Source organism: Xenopus tropicalis, chromosome 4, assembly GCF_000004195.4.
Source record: "Xenopus tropicalis strain Nigerian chromosome 4, UCB_Xtro_10.0, whole genome shotgun sequence".
NCBI lineage: Eukaryota > Metazoa > Chordata > Amphibia > Anura > Pipidae > Xenopus > Xenopus tropicalis.
In genome coordinates, this window is record NC_030680.2 from 29,684,259 (window position 1) to 29,711,406 (window position 27,148).

Genomic DNA, 27,148 nt, shown 5'->3' on the forward strand with positions numbered 1-27,148 from the left:
TATACCAAACCAGACTTGGTCTAAACTATCTATAAAGTATTATTTTTAAAATTGCTGGAGACATTTCATTCCTACATCATATGAACTCAAATAGTAGGGTAAATTTATTGAGAAGCAAAATAACCAATCAGTATGCATATTAATTGTAAGAAACGTACAGAAACACCCTAAGGGTGGAAAAAATAAGATTATATATATATATATTTGATATATATATATATTTATAAACAAACTCAATACCAGCTTATCCAAGCAAGGCATGTTTTTTATGATAAAAAAGGAAAATAACAAAAAAAAAAACCCAAAACTTTATTCTGTATCAAGTAAAACTAATGTCTATTTAGTGATGCTATCTAGTGATGCTTTCAGCATTGATAGTGAGATATTAATCAAATATAGAAATTATTTATATCAATACAAAACTATATTTACAATTTTTTTGAAAATGTATTTTTCCCTTAATTAAATATCTTTATAGGAATGGTGCTTGATGATATTGAATACCTAGGTTGCATTAACCTTACTGAATGTGCCTGCACATACAATGGAAATGTTTTTCTCCCAGGAGCAAATTACTCTACTTCTTGCAGTTCCTGGTAAGTCAAAATGTTGATCATTGCAATTTTTGGGACCCGTTTACTAACTTTTTTTTTTTTACGAACGTATTTCTTCAAGAATTGTGGTTTATAGCAGTACGAATTGTGGATTATACTAATTACAAAAAAATTGTGATTTATTAAGTGAAAAAAAAATCACAAAAAGGCAAAACTATGCTATGTAAAAGCATTCAGTGGGAGCTGTCCTAGGCAAAACTGTAGCAATCTTTATTTTATTAGTAGTTTTAGAAGTTTTTGGGAGGTTGCATCCTGCTGACAGTCATTGTATTTTGCAAGGTACATGTGCTTGAGTCCTCTATGCTAGCATACTGGGTATTTGTGCTCTTTATTACACCAGGAGTTTCCATTACTGGTTGGGGGTTTATTGTTCTTCCCTCCTTTCTCATAATCAGTGTGCACCCAATAAGGAGCCTTCCTCTGGGTTCTGATTGGAGTTTGCATTTAGTCAACAAGCCAATGCTGTCTGGTAAGGTGCTTGTAATCATCTGGAGTACTTTAGTATTTTGATATCTAAAGTTTTATTGTGAGCCTGAGCCCTCTTTGCAGGCACAGCTGGAATGTATGCTTATTTTTACACCAGGTGTTCCCAGGATTGGCTGATGGTTTGGGCTCCCAAAGCAGTATGGTACCGTCTATCTCTCTTTTTATTATTCGGCACTTATCAGGCAGTATTCCTTTTTTATTTGCATTTTCATTGGGTTACAGTGATTGCCTAATGGGGTTTCTGGCTTTGGCTTTAGTGCTTGCTTGCAGGGTTGCTGTCTTGCACCAAAAGTTGGCATGCTTTGCAGCTGGCGTACTCCAATGTAGATTCACATGCCAGAGGGTGGTTGCCTCTGAGTTGTGTAGACAGTATCTAGTTCCTATGAGGATTGGCATTTGACAATGGTTGGTTGATTTTGTGCTATGGCTTGTGGGCTCTCTTTGGTAGTTTTCATGCTCTTCAGCTGGCTTGTCCATCAGTGGTTTTGCTTGTGTGGTTATTAGTGAATTGCATTTAGGGTGACTAACTTGTGCAACATGTGTTTTGTGTGCATTGCCTGTGTCCCAGTGACTACATGCATTATGCCGGGTTGGTACCTCATGGTTTGCAGACTGGTTAGCAATGCCAGATTTCTAATTACAGTGCCCGTAGGCTGCCCCCATCCCCAGCCCCCTCCCCGCGCTTATGATTGTGTGCATGCACATCCATTTATCTCACATATGAAGCACTGGGGACAGGACGCAATGAAGTTGCCTGCTGGTTAGCACAGTACTTGAATTTGGAGCAAGTGCTTGCTGGTTTGGTAGCTTCTTGAAGTCAGTAGTTTTAGTGTGTGGTAGCAGGTTAGGTGCCAGCATGGCATGCGCTGTAGCAGGCGTGGGTCCCCAATTTGGTTATGCTTAGTGGGCTTTGAATGCTGCGGTGTCCTTACACTGTTGGACATCTTCTGTGTCTTGCATAAACTCTGTGTTTGAATGATCTTCTGGTGGGTGTTAAGAATTGACGGCTGTCTACACTGCTGTAAACTGCTACCATTGAGCCATGGGGCTAGATGCTTGTAGGTGGCAAGCTTCCTTTTCTAGGGCCACAGACTGGTGCTTAGGTTATGTACATAGCTCCAGCACTAGTGGGTTTATGTATCAAATTTGTTCCCAGATTCTGATTCTGGTGTAGATAATGTGGCCAGCTGGCAGTTGTTAAGGTGGCAACACTAGAGAACTGGCTAAAGTCAGGGTCATGGTTGTTGCTGCTAGTGAGCATTTGTGTCTTGTCTGTAAGGGAACCCTTGTGGCAGGGAATGGACATTTTTTCTCTGTGGTGCTTGTTTCTTATTTTATGTCCTATTCAGTAGTTTGGAAGTTGGAGCTTTTGTTACCACACCCTGGGGCATTGTTGTTCTTAGGGTTTGTTTAGCATTTTTGTCTCTCATTGTTATGTGTTATGAGTTATATCCCTGTTAATCTTTGGATGCTATTGCGTTGGATCTGTTGTACGTTTAAATTTCCACTCCTTAAAGAAGAAGGAAAGGCTAGTAAAGAGTTAATCTCAAGCTGCAGGCATACCTTCAGTTGTCTCAATAGTGCCCTTAAAGGAACAGTAACACCAAAAAATGAAAGTGTATAAAAGTAAATAAAATATAGTGTGCTGCTGCCCTGCACTGGTAAAAGTTGTGTGTTTACTTCAGAAAGTCTACTATAATTTATATAAATAAGCTGCTGTGTAGCCATGGGGGCAGCCATTCAAAGGATAAAAGGCACAGGCACATAGCAGATAACAGATAAAACACTATTGTAGTCTACAGAACTTATCTGTTATCGGCTATGTAACCTGTGCCTTTTCTCCTTTTTTCCAGCTTGAATGGCTGCCCCCGTGGCTACACAGCAGCTTATTATATAAATTATAGTAGTGTTACTGTAGCAAACACACCAGTTTTACCAGTGCAGGGCAACAGTGCTTTCTATTTTTATTACTTTAAGCCTGTTTCATTTTTTGGTGTTACTGTTCCTTTAAGTATCCCCATATTTCACCTGTTCAGAAGATCTGAAGCCAAACAGGAAGAAAAAATGCTGAGCTGTGTAAAGAGTAAGTTCCCATAATGCCTCACTCCTGCACAGACATGCAGACCAAACTGAACATGCTCAGTTAGTAAGACTATGAGGGAGCTTCCTGCTGATTGGCTCAGATCCACATTCCTAAGAGGGGAGTGAGTGAGTTCTTAGCATTCTTGAGAGAGGGGGGAGCAGGAGAGAGCAGAAAGCTCCATGTCTGTGGCACAGAATTACAGACACAAGAAATATTTTCACAGAGAAGTCAGTGCAGCGTTTCTGTGAGTGCTTAGGCCTGTATTTACATAGACCTTTCTGATAAAGCTTACTTAGTTTTTACCTTTCCTTCTCCTTTAATGTTTTTGGGGCATGACTTGGTAGATCCCACGTTTACTGACATGGAAAGGACACGGAAGAAAAAGAGAATTTTCACTTACCTTCAAATCATAAATTCTATTTCCTCTAGTCCTGACATATCAGTGCAGGGTTTTCCATCCCAATTTTGGCTTCCTGTACTGCTATGGCAAATGTATAACAGTGGGGAGGAGAAACTCAGTTGGTCCTATAGAGAAGGATTCATTTTAACTGGCTAAGTTATAGGTCCTATCTCCTTGTCTGGGAGGGGCAATGTGTGCTGACATGTCAAGACTAGAAGAAATAGATTTTACAACAAGAAGGTAAGTGAAATTCTCTTTTGTTCATGGTTTCAGAAAACTCTAAAACTACTAAAATCAGAATGTTTATAAATGGGCCTCTAATTGTGTGTTGTGCTATGGAAATCTTTTGTCTCTTCATACCTGTGTTTCCACAGCACATGTTCTGGTGGAAAGTGGAATTGCAAAGATACACCATGTTCTTCAACTTGTTCCATTGAAGGAGGGTCCCATGTTACAACTTTTGATGTTACACATTTCACTGTATATGGAGATTGCACGTATGTGCTTTCCAAGGTAATATCGCATTACTTGACTTATTTGTATATAGAGATGAGGCAGACATTTTTGGCATTTGATACTTCTTTTTTCTTTTCATATGACACATTCCTTACTTCAGGTATGTGATGATGAAAATTTTATTGTCCTGGGAGAACTAAGGCCTTGTGGGAGAAAAGACACTGAGACCTGTCTGATGGAAGTTATCATTATTTTGAACAGTGGCCAAACTGTAAGTGAATTAAAATATAATAGGAGATTAATAGCGCAATGGAATGCTAGTTGTTAAAGGAAAAAATATGCACAATGAGAAAAAATATTATTTTTTTGTAACAAATAATTTTTTAATCAGGCTTATAGAATGGCATAAAAATATAAATAATTATTTTAGAACATTACAGTGCAGATAGGAATGATACAAGGTTTACAAGTCATAAGTTATGCAGGAACTAGCAGCTGGGTATTTGAGTAAATAAAATAAGTAAATATATCAATTAGTGATGAGTGAAATTTTTCGACAGACAACAATTTGTGGCATATTTCTGCATTTCGTCATTGGTAGATTGTTTCATGAAACAGGCACAGAAATTTGACGAAAAAAAGTTGTGCGGTCTAAATGTACATTTTTTTGACGCATGTCATTTTCCACATTTCACAAGTTTTTCACCATTTTGTGAATCTTTTCAAGTTTCACAAAATTTTCGACGAAACGGTACAGATTTGCTCATCACTAATATCAATTTAACCTACTATAAAGTAGAGTAAGACCGGTATAGTAAAGATGACAAAAAAAAAATTGTTCAGATGTATTATATGAGTTAAGGCAAAGGCAGTTTAGGATCTTGGCCTTGAGGCTGCAGTTTTCAAACAGAAAACATGTCTAAAAAGTGAAGTGTTTTATTCTGTAATGTGGCAATATCACCTTCAAAGACTTTTTTGTTTTTTGCTAGTGAAGGTGGAAGCATGGATTTCCATTTTGCTGCTACTATCCCATAATGGTTAAATAATAAGACAAGACCAGAATATGTGGAGTAAGGTAAAATTGCTGCCATGTCCTCTCCAAAATATTGGAGAATGGTTAGCAAAAATTAATAATTAGTAATTTAGCTGTAGTATTATACCAGAACATTAGAATTTTATAGGTCCGTTTCTTCTATTTAGTGCAAGGTACTATTTTGCTCAAATTTTTCCATATAGAGGTCCAGTCCTCGCCAGAAAGAGGATGAGGTAAAAGTTTGTTTAATTTGGACATATAAGAACATTTGGGGAGAATGTTTGATTGGGATTCAATATTCAATTTATAGATCCACAAAATCAGACCCTTTTGCCAGTCTGTTTGGAGGACTGTTTTACCTATCATCTCAAATGGAGTAGGTAGTGAGGCTATAGCTCACAAAGTTTGTCTAAGTTGAAAATATTCAAAAAGCCTTAACACTCCCTGTGGAACCTACTACGTTAGCTAATAAAAAGTGAAAATTACTGTACTTGTGTTTTTGGATCACAGGTCAGGTTGCAGGTTGAAATGTGGTATTACTGAGAAATAATAGATTGAGGCATAATGGTGAGGATAAAGTATGCCCCCAACCTTGACAGTCTAACCTCATAGTTTAAATCTTCCATCCCCTTTACCAGTTTAGTTGCACGTCTCTGCACTCTCTCCAGCTCATTAATATCCTTCTTAAAGGAACAGTAAAAAAATCAATTCTACCCTGCTCCAATAATTGCCCTATCCAGCACAAAGTTTAGTATTTTCAATGCTTTATTAAGAAATACCTTCTAAAACTCTGCTTCCAGTCTTTTCAAATAAGGCGATACGACAATATTCACTCTGCACAATCCACCATGTGATGCTCCACGTCTCCTCCTAGCCCGACTTCTTCCAAAACCAGAAGTCAATTGTTCCCCTGTATGGAAGAGTTTTTAGCCTACCTAACAGTTCTCTGTCTTCGCCTAAATTCCTTAAGTTTAGGTTGCTAGAGAGCGGCGTGTGGGCAGTGTTAGTTCATCTGTGTAATTTAGACGCACAGAGGGAATATCGCAGTATCTCCTTATTTGAAAATAAGACCGGAAGCAGAGTTTTAGAAGGTATTTTTTTTAATAAAACATTGAAAATAATAAATGTTGTGCAGGATAGGGCAGTTATTGGAGCAGGGTAATATACATTTTTTTCTTAAAAACATTTTGTGTTACTTTTCCTTTAAGGACTGTGGACCAAAACTGCACTGCGTACTCAAGCCATCCTTCAGTCAGTTCTCTATCCGAATACAAATATTACGTTCTTGGTCAATTTATCATCAACTCTCTGTGCATTACTGAATCAAATGCTTTAGCAAAGTCCAAGTAGATGGCATCCACTGCCATTCCAGAGTCAAGATTCCTGCTCACCTCCTCATAAAAGGCAATTAAATTAGTCTGTCAAGAACTTATTGTACAGTGCTGCGGAATATGTTGGCACTTTATAAATAAATAATAATAATAATAATCCATTACACATACAACCATGCCAGCACAAACCTATAGTATTGTGGCACGAACTTATAGTATTGTGATGATCATATCTAACCAAGGCAGTTAAGACCGGTTGAGATATCCTGTGTCTGCATTTTGCCCAGATAAATTTATGACAACAGGTTTGAATTTATTAGAAAGCATAGATGATAATGAAATTGGAAGTGCTTCAAACAGAAAAAGAAACTTGAGAAACATGCTCATTAGATGTATTAGAGGTTTTCCACTTATAGTGGAAGGTAGATTTTAGAGTGTTTCAGGGGGAGGGCTTCCATCTCTTAGAACTTAGATAGCAAGTCATTAATATCCAATGTTTTATATAGGTTTGATAAGGAGATCAAGGGATTTGTAAGCATCTGCAAGACATCATTGGCAATTTGGAATTTGTCCTGTTCAGATTAACCCTTGAGATGTTTGGATGGAAAACTATTCTTATGTGCAAAAAATGTTCCTATAGATTTTGCAAACACCAAAATATTAAGGACCTCATCCATCAGTTTGTGCAGTGATGTAATAAAATGTCTTAGCTATACCCCACCTACAAAGGGGCCTTAAAATGCACCAAGCTCAGTTGCTATGTAATAAATGTCTAACGAAGATAATTACATTTTGAAATATGAATTTTTGCTCTTATTTATACATTTTTTTCCAGAGTTTTGTTCATTTCCACTTCACATTCTTTCAAAAGTTAAAAACAGACTTGTACTGTACATTCAGGGCCACACTCTCTCATCTATTCTATGAATAGAAAATAGGAACCCTTTTGAGCAGCCCTGGACTGTCATATTACCTTGTCTGTTTGCATAATATTAAACTACAAAGTTAAAATCCTAATATTGATCAGTTCAGAATGCAGCGCTGTTAAAAAAATGAACTTCCTGTGATACAAGTTAATTTAACAGGTTTATTAACTTATAGTCACGCTAAAATCTTATGCCTCTGAATAAAAGTTGGGTTAAATATATATCCCAGTCTCTAAGCAATAGGGCTACTTTTATATCACAGATAATATCAAACGAAAGTAAAAACCAACACTTTTAATGCACCGCCATCTCAAAAACATCCATTTGAGCATCATTGAGGCATGATATATTTAAACATGGGGACACAACCCAAATGTACAATTTTTCCAACATAATGGCCTATTATAAAGATGTTTATTTAATTTTACAGTAAGTACATATTTAAAAATGGAGCATTTTAGTAACACAGGACTTCACCTATTGACTTTGCCTAGTCAACTGAAGTATATTGGCGAGTCCACCTCGTTTAAGAATGTACTTATATTTATATACAAAGTACACCACTTTTACTAAATGCTCAGTCCTTTGTTGAAATGTGTACTCAAAGTACAAAACAGGACATCATTTTACATGACAATGGGTGTAGTAAAAAGCATGACAGTTTTTCTTCAGTCTTTTTATTTCGTAGCCCTATGATACACAAGAACCATGAATATCTTGTCAATTATATCCTAAACAGTACTAAGGGGCACATTTATCAAAGTCTGAATTTTTGACATTTAAAAGTACGATAGAAAAAATTTTTTTAAATCCGATAATTTCTGATGTGCGTTAAAAGCGCAACAATTTTGCATCGCGGTCGTATGAAATATTGTGGTGTGATCCGAAAGTTCCTAAATTTTCATATCCGAACGATCGTAAACGGCGCAAAAAACTTTCTGACTTTGATCCTTCAGTGCATGATTTTGGAAGCCTCCCATAGGACTCAATGGCACTCTGCAGCTTCAACCTGGCCAAAGGAAAGTCATGATACTTTCGAACTCGTTGTGACAAATGCGATTTTGTCGCACAAATTGTCACAAAGTACGAACAGTTCTTAGAAAAAAATACAATTTTTTTTGTAATCGTACCCAATCGTACATTGATAAATGGGCCCCTTAGTGTTGTCATCAGTTATGAGCCCAGAGCCATGGTCATGGAACTTCTCAGTGAATTCTATGTTTTACATCAGGGAGAACTTTATGCCCTGTATAAATATGCCTCATATAATATCATACAATATTGTCTATAAATAATTTACATTGACATAATGCAACTTTTTCAATTATTTTTTTTTTTTTTTTAGACTATTGAAGTAAGATCTACCGGCGAAGTGTATGTTAATTTTTTGTATACTATCCTGCCAATTTCTTCAGGTATTTATAGAGTTTTGTCCAAGTCTTGTTGCTAATGGGTATCATACTGAAAAACTGAAATATATGCACCTACAACATAGAGTATTACATTTGTTGACAGTTTTATTATCCACTTAAAGCACTTTTCTCTGTGACAGCTTTAAATTAAAAATACTTAGGGGCACATTTACTAATCCACGAACGTCCGAAAAGCGTCCGAATGCGTTTTTTTCATAATGATCGGTACTTTGCGACTTTTCCGCGAATTGTCGCGACTTTTTCGAGCTCTCAATACAAAAGTTGCGACAATTCGCGAAAGTCGTAATGGCAATGAAAAAGTCGCGACAATTCATGAAAGTCATAATTGCAATGAAAAAGTCGTGACAATTCACAAAATTTGTAGTGGCTATGAAAAATTCGCGACAGTTCGCGCAAGTCGTAACGGTTACGAAAAAGTCGCTGCAATTTACGGAAAAGTCGTAATGGCGACGAAAAAAATTGCAAAAAATATGAAAAAGTCACAAAATGTTCGTTTTCCAATCCGAATTTTTCTCATTTGGATTCGTGGATTAGTAAATCAGCCCCTTAGACTTTGATGGTCCTTTAATAGAAAATGTAGAAAAATAATTTTACTATAAGACTCACAAACAAGAAGATATTCATGGGATGCCCTTATGCCACCCACCTATCAGTCAACCTGGACACATGCCTTGCCCCAACAGCAGCAACTACCTAGAGGATGTAGGAAATGATGCACAGGCTGGATAATTATTGGCAAATCAGACTTGAAATGTACAGGGAGGATAGGCAAGGCAGGCAAAGTAAGTACAGAATACAGGCAGAGGGTTAAGGCTGGAATATATCCAAACCAGGTGTCAAGGGATTATTATTATTATTATTATAAAGTTTATGCTAAAACTCCAGGCACCAGTCAGGGCAAGCATAACTGTGATGCGTACACACAGGACAGACAAAAAGGACCTACAAGCAGATGAATAGCATCAAACTGGTGATATCTGAACACCTTAGCTAGTGCCGTGGACCACCACTGTTCCAGTTCTGGTCATTCCTGTATGAAATGTATGAAACCCACTTATTGTACAGCACTGCGGAATATGTTGGCGCTTTATAAATAAATGTAAATAATAATAATAATTCCTATAAAATGTTGTACTTTACAGGGCCCTTCACCATGTTACAACCTTCACCCTTCTACATTGTCTTTGATTATGTTGATGGTATGCAAGCAATAATCCAGCTTGTACCTGTAATGCAACTCTACGTGGTTTTGGACCCTAAATATAAAACTAAAACTTGTGGTAAGATTGTGTGCTTCCTTTCCTCTATATTAAAATGTAATTGAATGTAACTTTAGTAGCCTCTTTAAAGAATTAGAAACATGTCAAAAAACAAAAACTTATTGCAATAGTTTACCTTTAAGGAAAATCTGACAACACCACAGTTATATTAAAAATAAGACATATGTTACATTTTTAATAAAACAAATAACTAGACATTCTTTAAAATGTAACAGGGAGACAATTTTCTAGCCGTCTAAAGAAAAGAGAGTTATTTTCACTCAGGATGGTATGAATATGGAAATATGGGAAAGGTTGTGGTATTAACACTAATTGTTTCTCTAATAGTGGTACTGATGACATTTAATTTTTCGTTACCAGTTATAAATGTATGATGAAATGATGCAGGAGCTATTTGATAGTTTCATTATTTGGTTAGATTACAGTATTTGATGAAAAGGTTACATAATGTAGGGGACTCAAAGGGTTAATTCCTCTGCTCAGAAAATTCCAGTTCCCTAATGGCCCTGGGATCTAATGCCCAAATCCTGTTTCTAGATTATATAATGACCTATGAATACGTGTGCAGTCTAAAACCTGCAGTCTAAAACCTCTAAACGAGTTATGTTTTTACCACTAAATAAAGCATTTTTGAATTTTACCTGGAGTCCGACGAGTGCATGCTGCTTTGTGCTGGATATATAAGGACAGGGACCACATGGCTCATTCTCTCCACCTAGTACCAGGACTGGATATAATGTAACAGTATCATGCTTTGGATTCTAAGCAAACCAGCAATCTTCAAAAAGTCGGGGAGCAGGAACCCCATGAATAAGGAAAAGGCAGTGGAAAGAAGCTTCTGTCCTAGAACACCCATAGGAGTTGTTAGACAGAGCCTCCTGTAGCCTGCCAGTCAGCATAGGGGCTACCAAATAGCCAATCATAGCCTTAACTTGGCAACTCCAGGAACCTTTTGCATGCTTGTGTTACTCTCCAACTCTTTTTACATTTAATGTGGCTCATGGTTTAAAATGTTGGGGACCCCTGAGATATGACCAAAATGAAAAATATACCCAATGAATTAATCACCTCAGAATATCAGAATGCTTCCAAATCCAGGAATAAATAGTTGTCCAGAAGTAAATACATTCTGTATTTACTATTTATTTTCTGAATTTGACTAAATATTCATATCCATGATGATTATTTTATCAGGATAGTTGAAAAAAGACCAGAGTCCATCAAGTTCAACCCATCCAAGTAAACCCAGCACACACAACCTATACTTACCAATCTATACACTCACATACATAAACTATATATACAACCACTAAAACTAACTGTAGATATTAGTATCACAATAGCCTTGGATATTCTGATTGTAAACTTATCCAGGCCCCTCTTAAAGGCATAAACAGAATCTGCCATTACCACATCACTAGGAAGGGCATTCCCCAACCTCACTGCCCTCACCGTGAAAAACCACCTACGCTGCTTCAAATGGAAGCTCCGTTCCTCTAATCTAAAGGGGTGACCTCTGGTGCGTTGATTGTTTTTATGGAAAAAAAAGAACATCCCCAATCTGCCTATAATCCCCTCTAATGTACTTGTACAGAGTAATCATGTCCCCTCGCAAGCGCCTCTTTTCCAGAGAAAACAACCTCAACCTCGAAAGTCTAACCTCATAGCTTAAATCTTCCATCCCCTTTACCAGTTTAGTTGCAGTCTCTGCACTCTCTCCAGCTCATTAATATCCTTCTTAAAGGGACAGTAACACCAAAAAATGAAAGTGTATAAAAGTAATTACTATATAATGTAATGCTGCCCTGCACTGGTACAACTGGTGTGTTTTCATTAGAAAGACTACTATAGTTTACATAAATAAAGCTTCTGTGTAGCCACGGGGGCAGCCATTTACAGGAGAAAAGGCACAGGTTACTTAGCAGATAACATATAAAACCCCATTATATTCTACAAAGCTTATCTGTTATCTGCTATGTGCCTGTGCCTTTTCTCCTTTTTCCCAGCTTCAATGGCTGCCCCCGTGTTGACATAGCAGCTCATTTATATAAACTATAGTAGTGTTTCTGTTGCAAACTTACCAGTTTTACTAGCGCAGGGCAACTGTACATTATATTTTAAATACTTTAAAACACTTTCATATTTTGGTGTTACTGTTCCTTTAAGGACTGGAGCCCAAAACTGCACTGCATACTCACGGTGAGGCCTTACCAGGGACCTATAAAGAGGCAAAATTTTATTTTCATCCCTTGAGTCAATGCCCTTTTTTATACAAGACAGCGCTTTATTTGCACTTGTCAACACTGAACCACACTGGTCCAATTAGAAAATGTTCCATTTACCACAACTCTTTGTAATCTATCCTTCAGCCAGTTCTCTATCCAATTACAAATATTATGTTCTAGGCCAATATTCCTCAATTTGATCATTAACCTTCTGTGAGGTACTGTATCAAACGCTTTAGCAAAAGTCCAAGCAGATGACATTAACTGCCATTCCAGCATCGAGGTTCCTACTCACCTCCTCATAAAAGGCGACTAAATTAGTCTGGCAAGATCTGTTACGCATAAAACCATGCTGGCCCAAACTTATAGTATTGTGAACTGCAATGTATTCAAGTACCCTATCCCTTATTACCCCCTTCCAAAATCTTTCCTACTACTGATGTCAGACTAACAGGCCTATAGTTTTCAGGCTGAGAGCAGGATCCCTTTTTAAATAACGGCACCACATTAGCAATCCGCCAGTCTCTCGGCACCATGCCAGACCTCAACGAATCCTGAAAAATTAAGTGAAGAGGTTTGGCAATCACAGCGCTCAGCTCATTTAATACCCTGGGATGAATCCCATCCGGCCCTGGACCTTTGTTTACCTTTACATGTTCAAGTCTCTTTTGAATTTCCTCCCGAGTGACCCATGCGTCAGTAGCTAAATTACTAGAATTGGGCATATTAAAAGGGAAGCCTTGATTATCTGGCTCCTCAGATGTATAGACAGATGAAAAATAAGAGTTCAAAATTTCTGCTTTTTCCCCATTCTCATCAACCAACTTAACCCCCCGTGATAATAAGGTTCCCACCCCTTCTTGCTTCATTTTTTTACTATTCACATAGTTAAAAAATAATTTTGGATTCTTTTTACTCCTAGCTGCAATATCCCTTTCCATCTCTATTTTAGCTTGCTTGATAGCTTTTTTGCTGCTTTATTTGCTTCCTTGTACCTGATGAAAGTTTCTGCTGTCCCAGCTAACTTGAATTCTTTAAAAACACGTTTTCGTGCTTTTCATGTCATGACTACTTATTTTAACCATCATCCTCTCAGGAATCTGTGGAAACTTCAATGACATACAGGGAGACGATTTCCTAACCATTAGTGGGGTGATTGAAGGTTCTGCAGCAGCATTTGTTAACACCTGGAAAACAGACGCTAACTGCCCAAGCGTGAAGACAGTATTGGAAGACCCATGTGCCCTTAGCTTGGAAAATGGTACATACAATCAGACCATTTAATATAGATGTGTAAAATACATTTTTACCTCAATTAAACAGACATGCTAAAAATGTGATGCATTTGATGTTATTCAGTGTTATTCGAAAAAATTCCTCTGTGTAATGGATTTTCTCCATATTACCTACATATGGTGTCTCAACTATTACTCTTATTTGAAATTTCCCCTTACAGAGGATTACGCAAAACACTGGTGTAGTCTTCTTACTGACTCTGAAAGTGTCTTCAGTCAGTGTCACTACGTAGTGAACCCAAATGTTTTCTACAAGGTAAATATGTATCCGTGAAACCAAAAGTATGCAACTTGTTTACTTTGCATTCTATAATGTAAACCTGTGGTATTAGTTTTAAAGCTAATGGAACAGAATGTTATTCTTCACAGTTCTCTCTATAAAACAAAATCTGCCTATGCATTATGGGCTATGTTAAATCTAACGTATTATATAGAGCAGAGGCCCTCAAACTATAGTCTGCAGGCCGGATACGGCCCCCCCAAGGTCATTTACCTGGCCTCCGGCGGCCGGTGGGACGTAGTAACATGGTGGAGCCAAGGACCATGCTGAGGCAGACAGGTAGTAGCCAGGGGTGAGGATGCAGTGTGGGCTGGGGGGGGGGTGGTCTGTAGTTTGTGGGCTAACTATAGTCTGGCCCCCCAACAGTCTGAGGGGCTGTGAACTGGCCCCCTGTTTGAGGACCCCTGATATAGAGTATCATTCATTTAAATTACTGGACTAATTCACAACTAGATCTGGGATTTCATTTTCTGGGTTCCCTTTAAAGTCCTTGCCTAACATGCTATGAGTGACATTTCCAGAATAAATATATGCTATGGAAAACTATACCAAAATAAGGCCAATTGTTTTCTGTGGAGCGAGGAACAGAACCAGCTATAGGGCTGTTTCAGACCATCTCCTAGTCTGTAAAGCTGGGAATTCAACATTCTAATCTCTTCTAAAATGAAAAGATTATGTAGAATTGAATGCCAAAATCTAGTTATTATTGTTGGTTTTATTCCATTAGAATTGCTTGAGTGACACTTGTTCCTGTGAGAATAGTGAAGAGTGTATGTGTGCTGCTTTGTTCTCCTACGTCCGAGCCTGTGCTGCCAAAGATGTGATACTGACAGACTGGAACAGCTTAGTTTGCAGTAAGTGATAATGACATTTGTGGCTTTTAATAAGATGGTATTGAATGATACTGCCATCAATGCACAGAATCTTAATCAATATACATATTAAGAATATCATTGAAGTATATATATATATATATATCTCTCAAAATAGCCAACCAGTGACTCAAGAGCAACATTTTGCTCACCAACCCCTAAGATGCTGCTCCCAATGGCCTCAAAGCAGGTTCTTACCAAATAGCCAACTATTGCTCTTATTTGCATCCCCAGGAACATTTTTAATGCTTGTGTTGCTCCCCAATTCTTTTTACATTTGAATGTGGCTCACAGGTAAAAAAGAAAAGGTTGGAGACCCCTGCCCTAGAGTGTGGAAATATTTCTTTGGTAGTGGTGGGGGGGATTGACCCACAGGTTAAGTAATCACTCTTTCATGTGGAATCTCATGCCAGAAAACCTGGTTCAATACCTCATGGCAACTCCTTGTGACCCTGAACAAGTCACATGATCTTGTGGTGTCCCAGTATACTTAATGCACCTATAATGAATGCCTTGCTTGCTGTAAAATGCTTTGCATACCATTGGAAAAAGTGCTGTACAAATTATCCATTTTACCTTTCTTTATGCAGCCAACTACAGGTCAGTTTGCTCCAATAACCAGGTGTTCAGCTACACTATCAGCTCCTGTCTACCAACCTGCGGCAGTCTTAGCCTCTCAGACTCTATGTGCGAGATATATTTTGATCCCCTGATGGGATGCAGTTGTGGCAAAGGATTATACCTGGATGATGATGGCAAATGTGTACCTCCATCTCTTTGCCCATGTTACTACCGAGGATCTCCTATACAATCAGGAACCACTATTAATGAAGGAGGAGTAATATGGTAAGCAATTATTGGATTGTCTTATATGATTAAGTGAGTGAACTGTGAACTAAGTGGCTGCTTTGAGTTGTCTTGCACACAGTATCCCAGTTCTGTTCAAAATTGAATGAACTGCATGAACAATGTTTGTATGAATGAGAATATCGGAGCTTTTTTGGCTAGCTTTTGTTTGCTTTGTGTGCTCAAATTAAATATTATAAAATATTTTTTGGTAGCTTAATAAAAATGTAATTTAATTTAATTATGTAGGCTTAATCAGAAACAACCATTTTGATATGTTTAATTCATACCCACAGCACCTGTACACAAGGAAAACTAAACTGCACTGGAAATGAAATTTCAGGTATGGCTTTTTCCAAAGGACTAAAATAACAGGCATATATATATATGTCCCTTTCATAGTTACATAGTTAAGTTAGGTTGAACAAAGACTAAAGTCCCAAGTGCTCATAGTGCTAATAGTACCCACCTAGTTCTATACTTAGGCTTATGGTAAATAGTACATGCATTATACTCCAACATAAGCACCCAAATCCTGTTGAAAAAACTGTGCATTTTCTGGACAAACCTTTTTCACTTTTTTTTTAATTATCTACTAATATGGCAGAATACATAGAATCATTTTATATGTTCAGTGTTAATTGTTTTATCTCTTTTCTAGACTGTGTGGATCCAATGGTTTATATTAGTTGCAAAAATGCTACACCAGGCACTCCAGGAGCAGAGTGTTTTAAAAGCTGTGAGACTCTGGACATGCACTGTGTAAGTGAAAAAAATCATTAACAATACATTGGTGGAAATTACTTGTTGTATTACCTGTGTTAAAGTAATTCCTGTGTCATTGATGAAACATGCAAGATCTGAGGGGTCATTCCACCATGTTTTTTGCATTTGGTACCCTTCCAGCCTTTATGAATGGACTCTGTGCTCTATTTTGCTGCTTGTGTTCTGTATGTATGTAACCCCCCCCCCCCCACCCTTACGTGTCCCCTACCTTGCATGTCATTTAAATACACAAACTAGGGAGTAGTGGCAGATGCAGGCTGCAGTTGGGTCTGTATTTAGTGCCTGCCATACGGTATATGGTAAGGACATGTCTGCCAATGCTGTGCCCTGAAACTTGTGCTAATTTTTTTTATCCAGCGCATTATCAGACCCCGAAAAGAGGTGCTTTCTGCATGCATTTTTTTTTTTTACAAATATGCAACGTATTTTTGCCACTTAACTTAATCTAAACTGTCCTCATTAATAGTTTAAAAACTTATATAACAGTTATTCCAAACATTTGCTCCATGATAAATGCAAGTGTTAACAACAAAGAGTTAAAAAATCCATTAAAGATCTAATTTAAGCATGTAATTACTCTATTCCGTGTTTGCACTATACTTGAAACTTTAAAACGCAAAACCGGAAGTTAATTGATTGATCTATGTTATTATGGTTAATAGCAGATTAAAGGCGAAAGAACAGTTAAAACTAAGAAGCTTTATTAGAAAGGTCTATTTAAATAGAGCCCATAAACACTTACAGTACTGCTGCTCTGAGTCCTCCATGAAAAGAAACACTGCATTCCTTTTCCTCTATTCTGTACACATGAGCTTCTGTGTCAGACTTTCAGGGAAGGGCACGAGCCTCAGCAGCATGCTTCTCTCTCCATCCCTTCTCCCTCTCCCCCTCCCTTATCCCTGTTCCCCCTTCCCTCAGCAGCAAGAAAAACAAGTCAGCAGGCAAGATGCAGACAGGGAAGTGACATCAGACTGTTAACTCAAGTATGGTAAAGCTTTCTACAGATAAATATAGCAATGTGCCTCAGTAGTATTCCTTCTCCTTTAAAAATTTAATGGATCATTGAAAAATCAATTATCCCTTTAATGTGTGGCTAACTGCAAATTAATTTTTCAGTGTTTAATCTGTGGTCAGCCTCAATTACATGGACTAATTTAGTGTTTTGAAGTTTCAAGTATGGTCTGAACACCAAAGAGAATTCCATTGACTTATAAATTAATTTTACATTTATTTAGTAATCGTTGGCATTATCTATTGCAAATAATTGATTCTACCATTTTAAAAAATGTATTTTTAGCAGTGTGATATTGGTGTGTAGGCAGGCATCTCAGTGCATTGTGCCTGATCCCATGCTGTCAACAAGAGCCAGCACTTCATAATAGAACTGCTTTCAGATAAGCTATTGTTTCTCCTTACCAGTGTAACTGAAGGAGTCAGGACTTCATGGATGAACCAGACTTGGATTTTTACTATTGAGTGCAATTCTTAAATCTACCACTAGGTAATAGCATTTTTAGCAAGCAGGTGTTAGGGAGCTGCTATCTTGTTACCTGCCCATTGTTTAGCTAAACCGATGCTTGGGGGGGAGGGGTTGGTGATATCACTCCAACTTGCAGTACAGCAGTAAAGTATAATCAGAGCACAAGTAAAGTTTTTCAGAGCACAAGTTACATGATTGAGAGCACCTGGGAAACTAAGAATATGTCTAGTACCATGTCAAATTGCAAAATAAAATAGAAAAGCAAATCTGTTTGCTCTTTTGAATAAAGATTCAAATGCAGAATTCTGAACCTTCACATATGTTTTCGGCTTCCTATTGTGTCTGAGAAGTTGGACACCCTTTGTAACACAGACTGTAAACCTTTATAGATAAGAAATTGCTCCTTGCACTGAGCCATGATCACTGATATCCCAACCTGTGCAACAGTGATATAGTTATCACCATAATATTATTTGTAAGCATATATATATATATTTTTTTTATTTATTTATTTATTTTTAATGATGAGCTTTTGTGTTTTTTTTTTTTTTTATAGTATAGCAAAAGGTGCATTCCGGGTTGTGTCTGCCCTAATGGGCTTGTGTTTGATGGCAAAGGTGGCTGCATCAGGGATACAGACTGTCCATGTATCCACAACGAGGCAATGTATGCCCCAGGGGATGAGATAAAAATTAGATGCAACACCTGGTATGTATAAGTATTTTCTAGCTATTGTTTAGTGTGCAAAACAGTATAATTAAGTTTATTTCGTTCATATGTTTCTGCAGTGTTTGCAAGGACAGGATGTGGAACTGTACAGAGAATGTTTGTCTGGCGACTTGCAAAGTGTATGGAGATGGGCATTATAGTACTTTTGATGGACAGATCTATAGTTTTGGAGGAGAATGTGAATATACTCTGGCGAAGGTATTCATATCTTTTTTTATTGTTATGATGTTAGCAGATGCTTCTATGAACAGCCATGTAAGACAAGCTGGGAAATCTTAGTTATAAGAAATGTGTTTTGTTTTTAAAGCAATAACACACCTCAAAAACTCAAGTGACTTCAGTCACCCAACCTTGAGGACAGCGAGCAATGAAGATTTACAAAATATTCTGGTTTTCCTTTAATAAGCACATCTTGAAATACTTTATCCAGAGACCTGTTCATCAGTAATTAAACAAAGATACCTTAAAAACCTACACTATCAGATCTTACAAATAGTTTTTTCTTTTTTAAGTCTTTTTATATATTTTTTAAATTATATATTTTATAATTAAATTGTACAGAAAATGTACCTTGAGAGTTAAGTTGCACATAATAAACCATTGCACTAGTACTGCTTTAACCATTGAGATATAAACAATATGGTTGAAAGACAATTTGCATCCCAAATTGCTGTTAAATTTTTAACCTGACTTGAATTTTTATCTGCTATTGCTGTGTTGATCTCACATCATAACCCTCAGCACAGCAAGTAAAAATGCTCTTCTACCAGTGGTAAATTTCCATCATCTACAACTGCAACTGCATTATAACTGCACCTAATATGTATGTTGAAGCTCTCTTACTTACTTGAATAATGTGTACACCCACGCCTGACATGCTGTTGCAAGTATGTAATTTAAGTGCACAGCTTGAGTTGAGCCAGAGCAGATGAGGAGGGTCCAAGGTCTCCAGCCCAAAAAGTAAAAAGTCATCCCTAACCTGGGTCCCATGGGTTTAATGCCTACCCATGCACCATTAACTCACACAGCTTGCCCATATTTATATTGCTGTATTTTAGTCAATAGAAAAGGCTGACAAGAAGAATGTAGCTTCCATGTGGAATTTATATCTGAATCTGAATGTCGTAATAATAGCTTTTGCCAGTTATTAGTGCATATTATTGGATATGTTTTTAAAGCTGGAACTTAATCAACAAATATATCTTAATGCTACTCAGATAAGCACCTGAAGGTTATCAAGTTCTGGTGAAAATAAAAGGGAATAGAATATGAATTGATGCCTAAATCTACTATATGTTGTGGTTTTATTCTACTTTATTCTTCTCAAATAACCTTATTGGGTTTGCCATTTATTTTATGTTTATAAACTCTATACTTTCATTCATTTAGTCATTTATTTATACATTTTACTATACAGGATCACTGTTCTTCAAATGACACTGGCAGCACCTTTAGAGTTATCACTGAGAATATTCCATGTGGCACTACAGGAACTACATGCTCTAAATCCATCAAAATCTTCCTAAATGTGAGCACAATTTAACTTTTGTATCAACTACTCATTTTTTAAAAAAAAGTTATGGTTGTTTAATCTGACTGTTAAAAAAAGCACACTGATTATTACAGTATGATAAAGCTGTAGACCCGTCTATTCAAAACGATCCTGATAGGGTACATTGATGATGTTAATCTATAAATAGAAACATTTACAACAATTATTTTTCACTACATGAATATTTTAATACTATATGCACAGATTGTGCACAGAATTTGCTTTTGGGTTCCTTAGGCACAAAATGTGCCCCACCACATTACATGTAAAGGGGAGGTTTCACTTAAACATTTTTACAATCTTTACAATTTTTGACACCACAAATAAACTAATTTCCACTAAAACCACGAATATCTAGCCATTTATTAAACGATCTGAATGGTAAAAGCACAAGCTATTAAAAATGCAAAAAACAAAATTGAAAACAACACAAAAACCTTTTTCACAATTTTTAAGTTTTCGTATAATGCTTTGTAGATTTACAAATGAAAACACCTGAAAACCTCTGAAACCCCAAATTAAATAAAGATTGTTACAATTTGCCTAGGACAGGTCCCAATGACTTCCACATGAGCTCAACATTGGCGTATTTGCATTTTTTATGGTTTTGACACATAGGGGCACATTTAATAAGCAAATCTGAGAAAAAGTCCATTTTTTTTACTTCTAGATATTTTCAAGATTTACCAATGGGTTTTTGCCAGTACTCAATATTCCTGATATTGTTTCTCTAAAAATTTGAGTTTTTCAGAAATTTGTCCCAAACAATTTGAGATTTCTCAAAAATACCTGCCATAATTCGTGGTTTCTTAATGTTTAGTTAACTTTTTTGTAAACATTTGGCAGGTTTGATCTGTCGAGTACCATTGAGTCCTATGGAGACTTAGAGTAGTATAGGAATAGAATAGTCAGTGACAGCCTGTCCTTCAATGAGAAGTTAACCCCCTCATTGGTTTCTGTTTCACCCATTTTCAAGGGGAACTTAATCCCCTCATTGTTTTCTTTTTCACACATTTTCTATTTCACCCAGTTTCGAGTGAAACTTAAACAGATTATTGTTTTCCAAGAATGAGTGCCAATGCTCCTAAAATGGCTGCTGGAGCAAATCATGATTGGTAAAAATAAAGATGATTTGTGGAAATGAACATCTGTTAAACTTAAATTTTCTAGTTTTAACAATACCTTCAGCTTGAAAAATTCAGGATTTTCAAATATAAACTGGAAATTTTCATATGAACAATTCACGCATTATCATGACATTTTATAAATACTACAGTGATCAAGTTTAATTTGAATTTATACCATGTCAAGTTTATACCACTTTCAAGGTCAGAAAAAAAAATGAATTTCAGAAAATCCGCCCAATAATAAATAGTGAAAAATTAGCATTTTTACACAAAAAATAGAGTTCTAGTTAAAAAAAGGGAATCATGGGAAAAAATATAAACACTAGTAAATGACCCCCTTAGTGTCTATTAGAAATGCCCCATACTCAATCTGTAACTAATACCAACCTTATTTTATACTTACACTAGGAAAAAGTAAGGCATTTACATAATGGGACATTTATGGTAATCAATTTTGCTTTGGCTTTCAAGATTTTTTGTTTTATACCTTTTAAGTTTAAACAGAATTTCTTCGCAGGGTTATGAACTTGTTCTTCTCGATGATCATCTGAATGTGATACAAAGAGGTAACGATACTAAAGTCCCATACAGAGTGCGTTTAATGGGCATTTATATGGTTATTGAGACTAACCAAGGCTTGCTGCTTGTGTGGGATAAGAGGACAACCATCTATATTAAAGTCACTAATATCTTCCAGGTAAATCAAAAACCATCATCTTCTTGCTAAAATAATCAAAAGCCCCATAGTTAATTCAGTTAGATTATGTCAAATGCATTGAAGCCAATGGGTGTTTTTTTTCTTGCACCAAATGCATTGGAATTAATTGGCGATGATCATCTGAATGTTATATAAAGATACAACGATGAGTTCCACCGATGGGGAGAGCAGGATAGAATGCATCCCATTCTTTCTTATGTGCCCAGACACAGGCTCATGTAAGTGCTGAATGTAGGTGAAATGTAAAATGAGGTGGAACGCAGGAGTGGAAAGGAGGGCAAAACGCCCAGCTGTGTGTGCTCTAACAAAAATAACAGAACATTGCAATTAGCATTTATTCTTGGGATGCTGCTACATATTTTGGCCTACATTCCTTTTTCCAGTGAGCAATAACCCCTCCACAGGGAGCACCCATATCATCCCATTACTGTACTGTGTTTTATTTGACCAACACTGAAGAACATACACTAGCATGCCTTTTATCACTATTTGGCAGTCACTGCTTGGGTGAATTTTCAGGAGTCAGGACCCTTCAATGTTTTACTTTACACAACAAAAGTTGAACAGGTTCAGGATACAAATATATATATATTATTTAGCTGATGCTAAACTAGACCTATCAGAATCCCTAGGCAGATGGAGACCATTGCAGAATTAAACATACTCCTATCCTGAGAGTGACACCCAAACATTTTTACTTATTCTCTGACTTTGGCCTCGATTGTCACAAATAAGAATATAAGTAAGAAGTTCAAAATGGAAAACAGCTCTTTTTTATTTTCTTTCAGGGAATGCTTTGTGGGCTGTGTGGCAACTACGATGGCAACAGAAACAATGATTTTACCACCAGAACCAATGCTGTTGTTGGGAATGTCGAAGAATTTGCAAACAGCTGGAAGTTGTCTCTGGCATGTCCAGATGCAAAACTCAACAAGGATCCCTGTGCCTTGAATCCATACAGAATGGCTTGGGCTCAAAAGCAGTGCAGTATTATCTACAGTGGGGTTTTCGCTGCGTGTCATCCACATGTAAGTGAGCTGGTCATAGGATTTCATTTCACATTTAGCAAGCTTTATCATTTTATCCTCTTATGTTTTCATTGTTATTGCAGTAATTGGTTAAGTTTACTAGCATAACTCCTTGGATTGATTTGCTAAATGAATTATTAATTATTATTATTATTTAAACTCTGCCTGTGGTGGCAGTGCTGTATTTTGTTAGGGCCAGGCATGGGGAAGTATATATGTGCTCCTCTTCTGTACCCTATTTATTATGCACAGGTTAGATAGCACTGGTGATCACAGTTGATCCTATAGGACGTAGGCAGTCGGCCCTATAGGATGCAGAGAGGACAGGGCTACTCTGTAACTTGGGCTACTGACTCTGTGCATTGTGCAGAGGGCACCCAGACCTTGGATAGATGTGCTCTTTGAATGAACACCAAGAGTAAAGCTTTATGTGCAAAGTGTTTAATTAATGTTTGTTTAATGTTTAGTGTTCTTTCATTTTTGTCTGACGTCTAAACATTCTCTAGTAGGCTCTTTCTATCATCTTTATCATCTACTCCAATTTTTTACTTCTTACTATGTTACTATTTTTTGTAATTATTCTTTAATGAATCAATGGCTATAAACCCTTGTTTTTTTTGTTTTGTTTTTGGCTAGGTTGACCCATCCCCATACTATGATGCTTGTGTTTCTGACACATGTGCTTGTAATACCGGAGGGGACTGTGAGTGTTTTTGCACTGCTGTTGCTGCCTACTCCCAGGCATGTGGAGAATTCTTTATATGTATTTATTGGAGGACCCCAACAATTTGCCGTGAGTAAAGCAACATTACCAAGTGATTCCATTATAATCAAACACAGCCATTTAGCATAATTATACAGGTAACTTATTATTTGAAACCTTAGTCTCTAAACAAAATTAAATTTTCTTCAGAATTAAATATTTGTCTATTTGTTGTGCACTTGGCGGTCCATTTTTCAAGCTGTGCAAAATAAGTGTTAACGGTAATCTAGAATTTGGGGATTTACCTGAATACAGAATCTACCACAAAAGATCTAGCAGATTCTCAAAATTAATTAGCAGGGGAGTAAAAAGTGGTGTAATTTATGAAGGTATGTGTTTTGATTTACACACTCCATCCTACTTGACTTCTGTTTCAGATTGAGCGCTGCTATGCTTATTGACACATGGGAACCCTGGAGCTACCATCACCTCCTGACCAGTTGGTTGCTCCAGTCTTCCCTTCAATAAGTGCAGCATGCTTTTGTCTAAAGAATCCAAGAGCAGATGTTTTTTGAATGCTAAACACTGGAAATTACACCAGGCAGACTTCTGCTCAATTTGTTGCCTATTTGCAACAAAATGTGATCGCAGTTGCATTCATTTTGGAATATCTAATTCTATTACATCAGGCACTCCACAATTGCGTCAAGCACACAGGGTCAGACTGGGCCGCCCGTACACCAGGAAAATACCCGGTGGGCCCCAGCCTTGGTGGGCCCCAGCAGCCCAGACCCGACCCTATTGCCACTTCCTCTGGCCTCCAATGTCCTCCACTAACGCGTTTCACATACGCACGTTCAGGGAAGGATGTCGGACAGGGGCCCCTGCAGAGGGGGGTTAGGGGTGCGCGGCCCCTGCGGGGAACATGGCCGGAGGAGGCGCCTTGGGGGGTGAGGGGCCCCTGGTGGGCCCTGCACCCACCCAGTCCGACCCTGCAAGCACATCACCCCCTTGAGATTGCACTTTGCTCACTGCACTGCAGATGTAAATGAGCCCTAATGTCTTTTTCATAGATAGTGATGTTCTAATAAATACCACTGCTGCAAATTCAAGTATATTATCAGCCTTATACTTCAGAAGTTTCAGGTCAGCACAGCTTCTTTGTGTGCTGTGTTGTGTAACAGTGTTAAAGACCAGCTATACTGTATGCCTGTAAATGATTAAAACAGCCTGATTCTAAGCTATCCTCATTATACAGGTATGGGATCTTAACTTAATTATCCAGAAAGTTCAGAATTATGGGAAGGCAATCTCCCATAGACTCCAGTATAAGAAAATGATTCTAATTTTTAAAGCTGATTTACTTTTTCTCTGTAATAATAAAATAGTACTTTGTACTTGATCCCAACTAAGATATAATTTATCCTTATTGGGGGCAAAATAATCCTATTGGGTTTAATTCATGTTTAAATTATTTTTTAGTAGACAAGGTATGGAGATCCAAATTACAGAAAGATCTCTTATCTGGAAAAAGCCAGGTCCCAAGCATTCTGGATAATGGGTCCAATACCTGAACACCATTGTGGCATGAGTAAATAAACTTCCTTTTGTGTATTCATTTATTATCAGCTATGTTCTGTGATTACTATAACAAGGAAAAAAGGTGTGAATGGCATTATAGGTCGTGCGGAGCACCTTGCTTAAAGACCTGTAGAAATCCAAGCGGAAAATGTTCCTATGAGTTGGGTGGCCTTGAAGGTAAACAAAATTATTTTATTTATTTGTTTTTTTTATATAGATATACTGTATATGATATTCTGATTCTACATTTAATTGGAGTCATTCATTTTAGACGATTTCTCTAATTTTTTTCATTAGGATGTTACCCTAAATGCCCAAAAGACGCACCGTACTTTGATGAAGATGACATGGAATGCGTATCAAAATGTGGCTGCTTAGATGAGGACAGAGTATATTATAAGTTGGGATCCCAGATGCCCTCCAATGAGACTTGCTTTACCTGGTAAATCTCCTTTCAGTTATAGGTTTGAGATATGGTTTAACATGGTGATAAAAGAATTCCACCGGCAGCGTATACTGAAGAATTAAAGGAACAGTAACACTGTTCTAAAGTAAATGAAATATAATGTACTTTTGCCCTGCACTGGTAAAAGTTGTGTGTTTGTTACAGTAACTCTACTATAGTTTATATATAATAAGCTGCTGTGTAGCCATGGGGGCAGCCATTCAAGCTGGAAAAAAGGAGAAAAGGCACAGGTTACATAGCAGATAACGGATAAGCTCTGTAGAATACAATAGTGTTTTATCTGTTATCTGCTAAGTGCCTGTGCCTTTTCTCCTTTGAATGGCTGCCCCCATGGCTACACAGCTGCATTCTGTATATAAACCATAGTAGTGTTTCTGAGGCAAACACACCAGTTGTACCAGTGCAGGGCAACAGTACATTATATTGGAATTTCTTTTATACACTTGAATTTTTTGGTGTTACTGTTCCTTTAAGGTAGATTGTCTCTCCAAAAAAAGCCCAACTTCTATTAATTCATAAATAAATTCTCCAAGGGAAAACCTTCTATCGGTAGGCTCTCCAAGATTAAAAATGTACATTTTACTTTTATTTATGATTTCTTTTTTTTCCTTACAGTTACTGCACCGAGAATGGCCCTATGTGTTCGCCTAATGCTAAAGGTAAAGACAGAATCAAATTTGTTACAACTGCTAAGTATTCCTTCCTTTCTAACACGCAATCTCTTTTTTAGCCTGTGTTTGTATATATGAAGGCCGAATGTACAACTACAATCAAACCATATACAGCACTACAGATGGAATGGGAGGATGTATTACTGCGATATGCAAGGAAAATGGAACCATCCATCGAGATGTCTCTCCATGCCTATCCACCCTCACGCCACCATTTACCTTTTCAACTGTACCCACTACAGGCAAGTATTTGCTAACAAGTTCTTCATAAAGATTAAAAAACTCTCACATGCCCGGTACTCAAATCTTTTTGGTCTGAGGTAATTAATACTATCAACAATATTACCTTTATGTCACTCAAGACAGAAATTCCCGGAAAAAAATATTACACTGTCAGATCCTTTAACTCTCCATCTATTACAAACGGCAAAAGCCTTAATACCTAAGAAATGGAAGACTACTTCCCCTCTGTCCTTTTCTGAATGGGTAGCAAATGTTGAAGAAATACGTAAGATGGAAGAACTTACATTTATACTACAGAATAAAAGTTCATACTATTGGAATATATGGTCCCCTTGGGTTAATTTTTTTAGAACCAACTGAAAGTAACAGTAAGATAACTCACTGTACTCTAGCCAGCGTTCACTGTTATAAAGTTGAATTATAATACTCTTATTATTGTAAAACTTCATTGTAATCTCATCATGTTTGATAGCAATGACTTGCTGCCGGTTTTGCTGTATAAAT

At 37.1% G+C, this 27,148-nt stretch overlaps 1 protein-coding gene across 1 annotated transcript in view; it reads left to right on the forward strand.

Annotated features, from left to right (window-relative positions):
- LOC100494280 (mucin-5AC-like) overlaps positions 1 to 27,148 on the forward strand; it is a 78,550-nt gene that overhangs the window by 14,345 nt on the left and 37,057 nt on the right. The window contains exons 9-29 of the mRNA XM_031901314.1: positions 479 to 596; positions 3,958 to 4,096; positions 4,200 to 4,310; positions 8,675 to 8,744; positions 9,905 to 10,042; positions 13,364 to 13,528; positions 13,724 to 13,818; positions 14,570 to 14,696; positions 15,305 to 15,560; positions 15,857 to 15,903; positions 16,222 to 16,322; positions 18,383 to 18,534; positions 18,615 to 18,753; positions 19,973 to 20,083; positions 21,752 to 21,931; positions 22,741 to 22,980; positions 23,617 to 23,773; positions 25,313 to 25,441; positions 25,562 to 25,706; positions 26,346 to 26,389; positions 26,461 to 26,643. Coding sequence (XP_031757174.1) covers positions 479 to 596; positions 3,958 to 4,096; positions 4,200 to 4,310; positions 8,675 to 8,744; positions 9,905 to 10,042; positions 13,364 to 13,528; positions 13,724 to 13,818; positions 14,570 to 14,696; positions 15,305 to 15,560; positions 15,857 to 15,903; positions 16,222 to 16,322; positions 18,383 to 18,534; positions 18,615 to 18,753; positions 19,973 to 20,083; positions 21,752 to 21,931; positions 22,741 to 22,980; positions 23,617 to 23,773; positions 25,313 to 25,441; positions 25,562 to 25,706; positions 26,346 to 26,389; positions 26,461 to 26,643 — 2,847 coding nt within the window. The remainder of the gene's footprint in view (positions 1 to 478; positions 597 to 3,957; positions 4,097 to 4,199; positions 4,311 to 8,674; positions 8,745 to 9,904; positions 10,043 to 13,363; positions 13,529 to 13,723; positions 13,819 to 14,569; positions 14,697 to 15,304; positions 15,561 to 15,856; positions 15,904 to 16,221; positions 16,323 to 18,382; positions 18,535 to 18,614; positions 18,754 to 19,972; positions 20,084 to 21,751; positions 21,932 to 22,740; positions 22,981 to 23,616; positions 23,774 to 25,312; positions 25,442 to 25,561; positions 25,707 to 26,345; positions 26,390 to 26,460; positions 26,644 to 27,148) is intronic.